The 14,804-nt window shown below is 37.2% G+C and overlaps 1 protein-coding gene across 1 annotated transcript in view; it reads left to right on the top strand.

The window, feature by feature from the left end:
- The window catches only part of DBX2 (developing brain homeobox 2), a 35,607-nt gene that overhangs the window by 5,678 nt on the left and 15,125 nt on the right, over positions 1–14,804 (top strand). Inside the window, exon 2 of the mRNA XM_023256974.2 lies at positions 9,233–9,328. Within this exon, the coding sequence (XP_023112742.1) occupies positions 9,233–9,328 (96 nt within the window). The remainder of the gene's footprint in view (positions 1–9,232; positions 9,329–14,804) is intronic.

Raw genomic sequence — 14,804 nt, 5'->3', positions numbered from 1 at the left:
AAATATTTCACTTACACCACACTCAACCTATTTTCCACCACCCTATTTCTGTTGTTACTCTTTATAACTTTAGAATACATCTTACTATGTCTTTCAAGGGGTCTTGCTTTGTAGCTCTTAATACAGTGTTTGTCTACTTTATCTTGGATTAACAGAGGCTCCAAATAAGGTGTTTTCCGAATTACAGTGATTTTTTTTTTTCACAGTGTAAGTACACAGTTTTTAAGTCTGTTAAATAAGTTTTCATTCAACTACACCTGGAGTCTGTCAGGAATAAAAAGGCAAATTGGAAAAAGAAACAAAATGATTTTTATCTGGGAATGCTTGTTAGAATCCTTATTTAAGACTTCATTAGATCATGCTTCTATTTTATACTCTCTTACTAAGAAATTGGATTTTTTCCTTAATGTATAATACGCTTACCAGACCCTTGTATATTTTATTCCAAAGTATTTTATTTTACTTTCAGTAATGTTTCCACTTTTAATGAAATCTCTCCCTTTTATTCTTTTTAGCCTCCAGTCAGTACTTGATTTGGCAATGCAGAGTGATTCATCACTTTATATAAAGTTACCATAACTGATTTCATTTTTAATAGCATTATTCATTTTGTCAACCTGCTATTAGTTGGGAATATTTCAGGGGCACATTTTTGTGAGTTATATGAACAGTAAACTGAAGGCACTAAAATTCTCTCTGAAGTCAAAGATCAAAAAGCCTCTAAAGTTTTTAGACTTTTGTTTTAGAACCAAAGCATCTGGGAAAAGGAAAGAAAGAAAATTCACATCTTTTTCTGTATATTACTGAATACTTAATTGCCTCCTTGTTTATCAGTATCCCAAAGATGAACAAGGTTTCTAACGTTTCTTTTACGTGTTCAGGCACTTTGCCACAACAACCTCAATTTTATTAATTCTAAGTGGCTGTCAGAAATAGAACGTACAATATATAATTTTTACCAGTCCTCTTGAGAGGACTCAAAATTGCTTGTTCTTTAAAGGGTTAAATCTCTAATAACTTTTAAATTTAAAATCTACGAAGGAGTAAGTTATTCTTTGGAAAGATTTTTGTCCATTGAAAGAGAATAAAAACCATGACTGCTGGCATGTTTCTTAAAGAGACTCTCCTAGGGCTGGATTGAGTTTAGGTGTATTTAACCAATTCTATAGTTATATTCGGTCTCAAACCAGAAGACAGTCCCATTCTTTCAAGCAGGAAAAGAGGCACTCCTGTGTGTTTACATATTTTCTACAGGTGCTTCTGCATTACAGATTGAATGGTTGCAACAGATTTATGGCCTGCAAAGCCTGAAGTATTTATCTGGCCTTTTATAGTAAAAGTTTGCCAACAATTTCTCCAAAGCAAAAATGGCAAATTAGGTAAATTTAAAAATACAGTTTTTGGAGCTGGTTTTAGCAACATTTCTGTAATTTTAAAGCCTAGATTCAAGTCTAAGATTTTTATATTACTGACTATATAATTCCAATCAATTCATATAACCTCCTTGAGCCTCTGTGTCCTCATTTCAAAATAAGAACAGAGATTAAAGTCAGCATTTGACTTGCAAACACATACCATAAAAGCCTACTAATAACAGGGAAAGATGTGAAAGACTCCTTTCTACCATTCCACCATAAGTAAAATATTGGTGAAAGGGGTATTGCTGTATAAGAAGCTATTTCAAAGATTAGAGGCTTAAAGGAGCAATTTATTATTTTCTCTCACAGTCTTGTGGATTGACTGGGCCCAGCTGAGTGGTTCTCAACATGGAAACTCATGCAGTTAGATGGCAGCTGGGACTATGGTCTTCTGAAGGCTCAACTGGGCTTGATGTCCAAAATGGCTGCTCACATGGCTGACTGTTGATTGGGTGCTTAACTAGAGCTATTACAACAATCTACAAGTAGACTTTCCAAGTGTCTTGAGCTTCTGACAGCTTGATGCTTGGGTTATGAAAGGGAGAGTTCTAAGAGCAAACACTCCAAGAATCCTAGGCAGTGGCTGTAAGGCTTCTTATGATCTAGCCTTGGAATATTCCAGAATATCACTTCTTCTGTATCCTTTGGTCAAACAAGGCAGCAAGACCATCCCAAATACAAAGGAAGGGGAAACTGAGACCCAGGTAATTTGTAGCCATTTAAAATCTGCCACAGGGTGAAATCAGGATAACCCCTATCAGATACAGTTCTTGCCAGGTCTGTTGTCTCCTGGTGGAGTAGACCAGTGCAAGAATTAGTCACACAGAGTGCAATAGCTGGGAGCTTGAGGAGTCTTCATTAAGGCTTTTAGAATTTGAGAGCTACAAGAACTATTCTGTTAGGCTATTCTCTTCTGTGACATCGACTGTAAAATAAAAAGCGATGGGTTTCCTTAAATTTAGCTCAGTTTTTCAGAGTTGCTAATAGAGACCACTTGAAGGGAGAGGCAGCAGATATAGTGATCATATTTGGTGATTGCGATGAACTGAGGCCCGCACCTTGAGAAGAAGCCATACCCTACCCATTTGTTCATTATGCGAGGCTAGAGAAGATGCTAGTGGCCATGTATACACAAATGGTTATCATTACCTCTTCTTTTTTTTATAACTTTTTTTTAAGTTTATTTATTTATTTTGAGAGAGAAAGGGAGGGAGAGAAAGAGAATACCAAGAGAATATTGTGTGGGTCTCGAACTCATGAACCGTGAGATCATGCCCTGAGCTGGAATAGTCAGATGCTTAACAGACTGAGCCACCCTGGTGCCCTCATTACCTGTTCTTATAACAAATCTTTACTGCAGTGGGATCCTTCCATATAGCCTCTCCTTTCTCCACCACATCGCATCCGGTACTGCCAGGTGAATTTTCCTAAAATATAGCTTCCTCATACTACCCGGCTACTCAGGAAAACCTTAATTATCTGCTTCCTCATATTACCCAGCTACTCAGGAAAACCTTAATTATCCCCATTTGATGATCAGATCAAATAGAAATACTCTGTTCTGCAACACCTTCATTCCATCAGCTACATTTAGCTCCTCCAAGTACATTGTTTGTTCACTCCTTTCGCCTTGTGCCAGCCATCAGGCGGGTCTCCTTAACCTGCCCTACGTGTCCCACCTTGCCTCCTTTCCTTTTGTTCAAGCCACCTTTCCTTGTTGGAATGCCTTCTTTTTCTTCTTTTGCCATTCCAAATACCTTCCAAATCAAGGTGTGGGTTAAGATGTTGTTGCTGCTTAAAGCCTTCTTTGACAAAGCCCTCTTGACAATAGTCTTTTCTTTTTACTTGTTTATATTTCACTGGAAGTCTTGACCATGCGGCTTCTTTTTATATGTTGTCTTACTGTTGATCTCAAATTCTGTAATAATGGCAGGAGTAAAGGCTAACATTTATTGAGTGCCTGCTGTGTCAGACATTGTTTTGTGTTTTTTTCTGTGGTCTCATCCTGGCCGTGTCTTATAATGACCTATGCATCTTTTGAAACAATGCTGTGCTAAGGAGCCCACTCTTAGCTGGTGATTTAACCCGGTTGGTATGGGGCCTGGGCATCTGTATCTTTGAAAGCACTCCAGAAAATTCTAACATGTATGCAGGGTTGAGAACCAACGGTTAGGGATGCACAATGTGAATTTTTTCAAATTTCATCTCTCTCTTGGGGAATGCCTCAGATTTTACAGAGGAAAATTGAATTTGGAAAACGGAAAAATTTGCATTTCATTTCGTTGACCAGCAGACATAAATCTGTAAGTTAAGAAACACTAAATAGAAATTCTTCTGGGGAAGGAAACCATCCTTTTTCATCTTTGTGGTCCCAGTACACTGTGTGGCACTTGCTAGAGATGCAATAAATATTATCTGCACAGAATTAAAAGCACAGCATCAAAGAAGTAGACACTGCACTTGATTTATCTTCTCATGAGCTGTACCAGAACATTAAGACCTTTGTTTTTCTGTGTCTGAAATACTTGAGGAAAAGAATGTGGACTTCTGTTGTTTTCTGATGAGCAGGAAGATAAAGGATGAATTTATTTAACTTGCTTTCCCTTGTGACTGAAGGTAAATTTGCATGTGGATCACATAAATGAATTCCTTCCAGGGTGTGTGATAATCACACCTCATTAGGTGAGTGATATTTCTTAGATCTTACTACTCAGGGCTGCTGGTTGCTACTCTTTGGAGTCTCATTTTTGGGTCCACTGTATTCCAGTTGTATATTGTTTTCAGGTCAGAAGTTTAGATTTCTTTATTCATGGTTCCCATGTACCAGGCACTTGAAAAAGGTCATTTAAAACCATTAAAAAAAATTATTTAGCTCCCTGTTATTCTTTCCTGGAGGTGTTTTTTTACCCTTTAACCAAAGGTTAAAGATGCCTTAATAAGGCAACTTGGAACCTTCTTTCATTTCTCCCCATCTTTCTTAAAAGGTGCTGCCAGTTGGCATAGCATTGCAGTGGACTCTTGAAATTTATTTGAAGGTTTTATTAGTGGTCTTTAGTACTCTTTCTTTGAAACGTCAACTCAAGTCAGTTAGTACCACAGTTTTCCACTGACAATCAGAAGAATGTGGTTTCACCCCATTTAAATACACATTGTTCTTCTCCATCAGCAAAAGAAGAATGAAAATAACAACAGAAAAGCAATTTAAAAATTATTGCTTGCTTTCTAAATGACAGACTTTTGAAAATAATTTCTCTGTAGTTAGGCTCGTAACCATCCTCGGCTATGAGATGATTGTATCACAGAACCATCTTGTTAAGTTTAAAAAGAAATCAGGCCAGTTCACCATTAAATTGGCTCTAAGTCTCCATCTTAGATAAATGTTCAAAATAATTAATAGGTATTTTGATTCTGTGGCTTCAGATAAGTCAGAATATCTTATTAAGAAGTGAAAAGCTCATGAGGTTTTCTGTGAATAAGTGATTTTAGTCATTTGGATTCAGACAGTTTAGTTCCAAAAGTTTTAAGTTATTTATTGATAACTGGTAACAAGATTTCCACAGAAACTGGAAATTAGGTTTGTTGGTGAGATACAGAATTCGGAGTATCCTGAAGTATTGTGCTAACAGAACCTAACATCATGCCGAACCTGACAGTGTACGTTTTTTTTTTGATAGGGAAGTCCATTTGATTTTCTCTTATGGAAAGCTTGGGAGATGTGTCCATTTTCTGGGCTCCAGCTCTTATGAATAACTGGCAGTATCTGTGCATGAAACCCTGATCTCTCGTGGCTAATAACTAAATATTATTCTAAAATATTTGTGTTTCTCTTGTCCTTTTTTAAAAAAGAAATTGCCGGGGTGCCTGGGTGGCTCAGTTGGTTGAGTGTCTTGACTTCAGCTCAGGTCATGATCTCACAGCTCGTGAGTTCGAGCCCCACATCGGGCTCTGTGCTGACAGCTCAGAGCCTGGAGGCTGCTTTGGATTCTGTGTCTCCCTCTCTCTCTGCCTCTTACCCACTCGCATTCTGTCTCTGTCTCTCTCAAAAATAAATAAACATTAAAAAAATTGCCGAAAACAGTGTTCACATTCCAGATGCATACCCATTTGAGGTTGAATGCTAATGAGTGGATGAGACAGTGTGTGTTCAATTCATAGCAGTGCATGGCATGTAGTAGGCACTCCTTAAATATTGTCGTAAATATTGTTCAGTGAGCCTATAATGAGTTGTTCCCAGTATAATCAGTGATCAAGTGACTTCATCTAGTCTGCATTAATGGGCTTTGAAGTGCATATGAGGATGAAATTGCCTTGTTTTCTGTCCTTTTCAGAGCATCTTCTAAGTAGTCCTCAAAGACTTAAAAAAGTTTTAACACATCTATCAACTTGTTACTTTGTTTTCATCACAGCTGAGTTTCCTTTCTTGCTATTCCTTTAAAAAGTATATGATTGACAAACATTTAAAATTGTAATATATATATATATAGATATATAGATATATATATAGATATATCTATATATATCTTTAATGCGTTTCATTGTTTAAAATGGTTATTTCCTAGTGCCATTTGACACCCCTGCAGTCATAGGTTCAGCTGGATGAGCATTTGACTTACGTCAAAGTAGGCACATGTAAAAAAAAAAAAAAATGGAGCACTTAATTGGAATTTCACAACAATTTTCACAGAAACCAGCTTCAACAAGGTGTATTTATGTATGGAAACCATGAATTGACTGTGTAAATATATGTATGTCAAAGAGATGTTTTAACATGGTAAGGAAATTCTACACAAGAGAACCTGAAGCCTGGTCATGTCACATGTAGTTCCTTAGCCACAAGAGTTTATTACTGTAGATGGCATGTCATTTTGATTATAGCTTCACTCTATTAAGATAAGGTAATACATAGTAATATAACAAACTACTCAATGAAAACTTCTTTTGGTTAAACTTAGCACTAAGATTGTATATCTCAGAACTTCGTTTATCACAAATGAATTTAATTGATTGCTTGTCTCAAATGAACCACTCATTTTTTTTAAATTTTTTTTTTAACGTTTATTTATTTTTGAGAAAGAGAAAGACAGAGCATGAGCAGGGGAGGGTCAGAGAGAGAGGGAGACACACAATCTGAAACGGGCTCCAGGCTCTGAACTGTCAGCACAGAGTCCGACGCGGGGTTCGAACTCACGGACCGTGAGATCATGACCTGAGCTGAAGTTGGCCGCTTAACCGACTGAGCCACCCAGGCGCCCCACTCATTTTTTTTTTTTAATCTTTTATTTTTATATTTTTTAGGCCATAGGGTTAGATTGAGAAACAGTTTAGCTAGAATGATAAAATTTGTAATTTGTACATATTATAACGCATGGTTATTTTAATAGTATCACTAGTGTGCTTATTTCATGTGTGTTTTTTCCAGCTATCATGATAAATGTGTTATTACATGTATGTAAATGCAGCATTGCATTTTGTGCCAAACTGCACAGTAGCCGTGACTTAATTATATGGAGTGTTTATTTTGAGATGAAATAATTTAACAGAAAATGCTTGAGAATCAACATAATGTGATAATTTTTATATGTAGAAATAGATTTTTATTTTTCAAAGTACTTCAAATATTCCTAGAATACTGGAAAATGTAACTCTGCCTAAATAGTGCCATTTTCTCATAAGATATTAAAATGAAATGATTTATCTTTTCTTTGGTGGTTTTATAGTCAGTGTTAGAACAGTTTATGATAATAGTAAAATTTTTAAAAAGTTTTATAGGGTGCCTGGCTGGCTCAGTTGGGAATGTGCAATTTTTGATCTCAGGGTCTGGTGGTGAGTTCAAGCCCCAAGTTGGGCATGGAGCCTATTTAGAAAAAAATGTTTTTTTAGTTTTATAGAATTTTTTGAACACCAAGATGGATTTCCTTTTCATACTTTGCTTAGTTGCTATATTTTCAAAGTATCATTTTTTAAAAGATTTTATTTTTAAGTAATCTCTACACCGAATGTGGGGTTTGAACTCACAATCCGAAGATCAAGAGCTGCATGCTCCGCTGACTGAGCCAGCCAGGCACCCCTTGAAATATCATTAAGACTAACATTTTATTATTTGAAAACTTGGATATTAAAAAACTAAGAATACAAATATTGGCAACTTTCCGTTTATGTTATAGAAAAAACCTGCATGTGTGATTAATTTGCAATTTGAAGGCATTAAGAACCTAGATTTTTATTGGGCAATACACTTATTTTGATATATCCTTCAAAAATATTGGCGAAAATAAACACATGCTTATCACTTGGTTAAAATACAAGTCTGAAATTACTGTGTTCTTGAAAAAGGTATGGTATTCGTATCAAAATAATATTCACTAAATATGATTAAAATAAGAAAAAAGTTGCCATTGAATATGTAGGGAGAGTTATAAAAATATTTATTTTCAAGTCATGCTCTAGATTTCAAGGTCATCTGTTATGGATGATACTATATTTCAAGATGTGTCTGGGGTGAGGGAAGGGATTCATTCCTGATCCTCATTCTCTTCCTAAGAAGGTCGAGAGAGGCTTCCTATTTCTTAGTTTTACTAATTACTACTTATAATTATGACCACACAGAAAATGAACTATTAGGCTTGGTTTTATACATTCATTTATTGAAAATTTGCTGACATTTACAATGTGCTACGTACTCTTTTGGGTATGCGATAGCAAAAGCAAGTTGTCCACCTTCAGGAACTTTCACCCACGTTTTTATTATATGTCATATGCTAAAGGACATAGGGTATTTAAGGTGTTTAACCAAAGCCTGACATATAGTAAGTGCTCAGTAAAGAAGAGCTCTTACTAATGTTCTGTGACATCCTTTTTAGCTATTTATCATCTACTGAGAAACGGAATTTAAAATTTCTTTCCTTATAAGAGTAATGATACCTATTCTGTGTACGTGTATTGAAAATGTTATGAATAGTATAGTTTAATAAAGTGAGCAGAACAGATATATGGTAAATCCCTATACTACAAACACAGATATCTTCAGGTTAACTAGTTTCTCTTGAGATAAAATGCTATTATTCTCAAATACTTTTGAACATGTAAAAGTGATCAGAACAAAAAAAACCATTTTGTTATGGAATTGCTCAATAGATTATCTCTTACCACTTTCGAATCCAACTAACTATTTTGAAGAATTTTCTGAAAATAAACAGTAGAGTAATATAATCTCTTCTAAAAAATTAAACTTAAGCATATAACATTCAAATTGGTTTTTATATTTAATTTTTTACTTTCTGCTTTCAATTTGTTCCTCGGTAAGTATCATATCTTGAGCTGTGCCATTCAATAATATGATAGCTCCTAGCCACATGAGTGTATTTATTTTAAAATAACTTAAATTGAGAATTCAGTTACCCAGTTACATTAGCCACATATCTCAGGAGCCATGTGGGAAATAGATCCATATTGGACAGTGGGGATAAAGGACATTCATCACCACAGATAGTTGTCCTGTGTGTTGCTCTAGGATATTGTGAATAAAGGAGTATTTGATATGTACTACTTGTAATTATGACCACACAGAAAATTATAGGTTTGGTTTTGATCAATTTGTCTTTCCACTGCGTCTTCCACATCTTGATTAAATGTGTGGTAATCTCTTTGACAGATAAAGGCTACTTTAGAATAATGTTAATTTCAGTCAGAGTTATAACCAGCCAAGTAAAGGCTCAGAAAATGGAGTGTTTTACTCAGTGACTTTTGGGAAACTAGAATTTTGAATATGGTCTAAAAGAAATGGCTCATCAATGAGATCAATGCTTTCTCCGCAGCGTCTTCCAAACCTTTCTTCCTGAGTGCCTCACCATTCTACTCTGCATGCTGTGGTGGGTCCTGTCGGCGCCCAGCATCCCCCACTGCTTTTGCAAGTAAGTTTTTATGCTTCATCAGCAATGCCTCAGTTATTCTGTAAACCAAAGCAGCAGGATTTAATGTGCTCTGGAAAACTAATTGGTAATGCCATGGCAAGGAGCTAAATCCTCACTAAAAATCACAGCGATCCTATTCAGGAGGTTTCCAGAGATTTATCAGACCTCAGCACACTGAGCAATTGTGAGCCGTTTCTAATGGCATTGAAACCCAGGGCTGACACACCAAGGAAAGTGACTTGTTTTCCATTTGATATAAAAGATCTCAGAGGGACTGATTTGGCTCTTTCTGAAACGTGTAGCAATACTCATTTAGAGAAGAAAAAAGAAAGAAGGAAGGCTAAGAAATTGTGCTGTATAAAATTTCTATTCAACTTAGAATGTAACACAGAAAGTCACTAGGTGTTCATAGAAAATAATAAAAATTGTCCAGATTGTGAAAGGAGAGAAACATGTCCTCTTTATGATCTTGAAAAGAACCCACCAGAGTTGTAGGAAATATTTTCAAGAGAACTTTTCCTCAAAAATTTCAAAATTTAAAATGTCCAGGGGTGGAGTGAGAACAACTCTGAAAAAACTTTAAGAGCGTGCAAGCGTGCACACACATACACACTCAAAAAGAGCAATGTCGAACTAAAAAGAAATAAAGTTCACCTTGATCTTGAGATTTCTAGGTCAAGTAAGAGTTTGTAGGCAGAGATTCTGAATGTGTGATGAAGAAGTCCAGTAAGCTCTACTCTACTCCGGTAGAGGCCAGCACATTTATTTCAACTGCCCAGAGAAAACTTTTATTCAGGTTAACCCCTCTGTCAGGTGGAAAGTGAAATAGAAGGAGTTGAGTCAACCTGAAGTACAGAGCTCTATCACGGCTGGATTCAGGTCCCTGCTGCCTCCCATGAATGTGTTTTATGAATGTTTCAGGAGAGCAGTTGCTCAACAGGATGATTCCTGACAAGTGAGGCAGCAAATGCTGGCCGTTTAATGAGCTGCAGGCTTCTGAGCATCTCTTTAGGGGGCCGATACTTTCCCACAGAGCACTTTACATGGCAGGGACCCAGCCACAATGGGCGACAGACCCGTGACCAATCGTCACTTTCACTTGACTCATCCACACGCGACCTCACCACGATTTTTCACTGTGCAGATGAACTTTAGGAGCCATTTCACATGGAAAAGCCTTGGGCAAGGGTCAGTTGCCCTTTTGTATGGTCATAAAGCAAGGCTCTGTGTGTCCATCTTTTCTCCTGTCTCACATTCCAAGTGAATTTCTGGACACCATTTAAAGCACTTGACTGAAAAATAAAGCAGTGAATGAAACTGACTTTTATAGACTCATTCTAGCTCATCTTCCCATATAACCCTGTCCACCTGAAAAGGGATTTAGTGGATGAGCTGAGTGTATACAGGACTTGCTGAATACATAGGGCCCATTATCAACTCTGGGATCGTTTATTAACCAGGACTGATACACCACTATTTTGGAAGTGACCTATTAATTGTCCATTTAACTAGAATGTATTGATTCAAATAGAAAAATAGAAACCATGACTAAACCTTTTACTCGCTCCTTCAAGGTGGTCTCCTGTGAGGGCAATTGAAAACTGTTGTGCAAATTAAGGAGACATTTGTCACCATATATTAGAGTAGCAGGGAGAGGCTGCTGGAGTAGAGACGTAAGTCCCAAATCTCTGCTACTTATAGCATTGTGGCGTCTCTGAGATTAAATCTTTGGTGTTGCATTCCTGGGGTAGAGATTAAAAGAGATCCCACACCTAGTTTCCGTTACTTCCCTTTGATATCATACTGGACTTCTATTTTAAAGACTCCCTGGCAATGTAGCGTAATGGACAAAAAACCCTGTGTAGGGGCACCTGGGTGGCTCAGCTGGTTACACATTCGACTTTGGCTCAGGTCATGATCTAACGAGTTTGAGCCCCACATCGGGCTCACTGCTGTCAGCGTGGAAGCCTGCTTCAGATCCTCTGTCCCTCTCTCTCCTCTCTCTCTCTCTCTCTCTGCCCCCTCCCCTCAAAAAATAAATATGAAAAAAAACCCCACGTAACAGGTGGACATTCATGTATGTGTGCATGTATATGTTTAGTCATTTCATAGCAATGTTTTGGTGAAAATCTCTAAGCCCTATAAATTACTTTACACTTTACACTAATGCCCAGGCCAGTTTGATAAATAGAGCACATAAAAGTAATTCTAGGGGCGCCTGGGCGGCGCAGTCGGTTAAGCGTCCGACTTCAGCCAGGTCACGATCTCGCGGTCCGTGAGTTCGAGCCCCGCGTCGGGCTCTGGGCTGATGGCTCAGAGCCTGGAGCCTGTTTCCGATTCTGTGTCTCCCTCTCTCTCTGCCCCTCCCCCGTTCATGCTCTGTCTCTCTCTGTCCCAAAAATAAATAAATGTTGAAAAAAAAAAATTTAAAAAAAAAAAAAAAAGTAATTCTAAAGACATTTCCTAGAGAACGTCATCATACTCTCAATTGCTTGAAAAATTACTTTAAGCAAGACTCATTTTCCTCCATCTGCCTCTCAGTTCTTCCCACTTTATGCCTTTGGCGTAACTGTGATATATTGTGGCATCTATCCCTAGAGGCCTATTAAGTCCTATGTTTATCTTTTTTATTTAATAAAACATATAAGGGGTAAATCAGCACAGCTCAGATCAAGCATAGAGAATGCTGTACTTGGTTTGTCTCCATTTCTGAGGTTGGCATTTTCAAAACACTTTAGAGATGCCACAAGTGTTTTTAATAAACTTTGGTGTCTCATTAGTTATAAATCTGAAATGACTTTTTTATTTTTTTGTTTATAATGTTCATCGTATTAGCAGCAAATAATAATGAAATGGTGGATTTAGGCTGTCAATAAAGAATTTTACATAAATAACCATGATACCAAAGAACGTTAATAAGGCTTACATCTGCACAGTAATCTTTTTTTATTTAAGGCATTTACTAGATTTTCTTTTTTTTCTTCTTTTTTTAATAATAAGAACAGTTTTTATGCCCAAGCATTTACATTTTTTTTCCATTGCACAGACGGAGGAAAATGAACTGTCCAAGTAATCTTGTATTAAATTTCAACCAAAATGTGCTGACATGTGTGGACAGCCAAAATCAAGGTTTATACTAAACATTTTAATAAGCAATGAAATCGGTGGCCCTCACAAAATTGACTTCACTCTTTCTAAAGTGTAGGATCGGATCAACAGGTTCCTAACAAGCAAGTAAAATATCATTTTGACTCTTGTAACATGATTCACTTGTATAAAATTGATTTCGCTTTTCTTGTTAACCTTTTAGATTTATGATTGATTTGTTGTTGCAATGTGGAAACAATCATTCATCCAGTGCCCTTCTCACATATAATAAATAGTTTAATAGGCTATTTAAGCACAACCCTTACAGTGGGGAAACATTAAAAGGCAGTGGTAAAAGTTCTCCCCTCCCCCAAAGCAGTGGAAGGAAAATCTTTGATATTACATCCATAAGGTTCTTTTCAAAATCACACATTTCTCAGCTAAAATGAAATGGAAACTTGTGGAGGGAAAAAAAAACACCTGAAAAAGTGCGGGAGTCTTAATTGGGTAGAATGGCTAATTGAATTAATCAGATAATTATTTCATTTTGTCTTTGAGTACTCAACTTGCATGTGATCGTTCAACAATTCTATGCATTAAAAGACAAAGTTTAAATTTAGAGTAGTAGGATGAAAATACAAGCAGGAAAATATTCTGGGACAAACTGCTCTGCCTCTTCCTTGGGAAATGAACTTCTATTCTACATCGTAAGATCATTTTGCTATTTCCTCTTCTTTGTGAAACTTAAAAGAACATAATATACTGTCCAAATTCAAATTTAGGATTTTGTTGACTACAGAAGGGAAGGGCCATTACTTTTACTATTGTGAACGTAGGTTGGTCTTGAGCGTCACTGTCAAAGATGGGCGATGCTCTGATTAGTATTCTTGCCACCTGACCTGCCTGTGTTCTCTTTCACTGTTCTCAGCTGGAGTCTAGGTGCCCTGAGAAAAGCAACAAGACCTATAGCAGTCCTTCTGTGAGGATTTATTGTTAGCACTCTCAGATCTTCAGAGGGATGCAGCATTTTGTGCTAATAAAGAAAGAAGCATGATTATTTTGTTGAAAACCTAAGCAGTTTTATGCAGTAAGTTGAGTATAGGTTTTGACTTCTCAATAGTGAAGGGAGGGGTGTTCCAGAGATAAATGACAGTCGGTCAACCAGGAAGAATGTTTAAAGGAGTTGGAGACTCAAAGACAATAGATTTTCCAAGTTGATGGCTCTATTCAACGGTTCTACAGAGGCAGTGAAAGTATTTGAGCAACTTTCCAGGAAAGGAGTTCCCTTTGTCCCCAAATGTTCATAAGTAGTGGAGGCTGGGGGATGGGGAGCAGAGCTACTTAGAGATATAGGGTGCTTGTTCCTGATCTTGTCTGCAGCCCTTGTCTGACCATAGTGGGACCTCTAACACGGCAGCTAATAAAGTCCTGATTTGAGATTCCCCAGAAGAAGAGCACAAGTACAGAATAGAGGAAAGAGAATTGGCTGAACAGAACAAAGAAGGGAAGGGTTATACTCTTGGCTCAGTATGTGTCTACAGAATGATATGGGGCAGTTGGATTATGTGTTTAGAAGTAGAATGCCCAGAACAAGGGAGATAAATAGTCCTACTAAACTCTAATGGTCAGACAGCCTATTAGAACCTGTTTAGTTCTAGAGCCCCACTTTAAAAGGCACAGTGAGCAAATAAAAACCAGGTCAGGAAGCAGTCAGCAACTAAAATTGCAAAGGATCTATATGTCTGGTCATGAATTTTCTAAAGTGATTGAGTATTTTTTTGGCCTGGAGAAGAGAATAAGGAGAACATGAGAGTTATTGTCAAATTAGATATACCATATTCAGTATAGGTGTAAAGGATAGAATTGGGACCAATGAGTGGAGTTTAATGGAAATTGAATTTGGGCTTACTATAAGGGAAAGATTTTTACTAAATCAAATGAATATGATATGATAATGAAGTGTTATAATACAGCATTTCCAAGTACTAGATTATATAGAGATTGGAAGGTAGACTTCTAGTTTAAATAAGGCGAGCCATGGAAGGCACTATCTTCTTTTTCCAAGCCTCAAATCCACAAGAATTACATAAAACACACACACACACACACACACACACACACACACACACACACACACACTACATCCCCACACGTGAAAATATGAAGGGTTCCATTAGTTATCTAATGCTTTGTTTCTCTGTCACCCTCCTTCCTCTCCTCCACGAACGTGTCATTTACACACAGCACACCTCCAGTTGGAGTGCCCTTCACCAGGCCCATGTCACACAGGGATTTTCTGGGGAATGGTCCTTGGGGCCATTTTAGGATCCAGGGAATCACACCTGTGAAACTTTCTATCCTAGGTCACTCTGCTGCTTTAATCTGACTC

Source organism: Felis catus, chromosome B4 (assembly GCF_018350175.1).
Source record: "Felis catus isolate Fca126 chromosome B4, F.catus_Fca126_mat1.0, whole genome shotgun sequence".
NCBI lineage: Eukaryota > Metazoa > Chordata > Mammalia > Carnivora > Felidae > Felis > Felis catus.
Note: the sequence above shows the minus strand (reverse complement) of the source record. Positions and strands in the feature narration are given on the sequence as shown.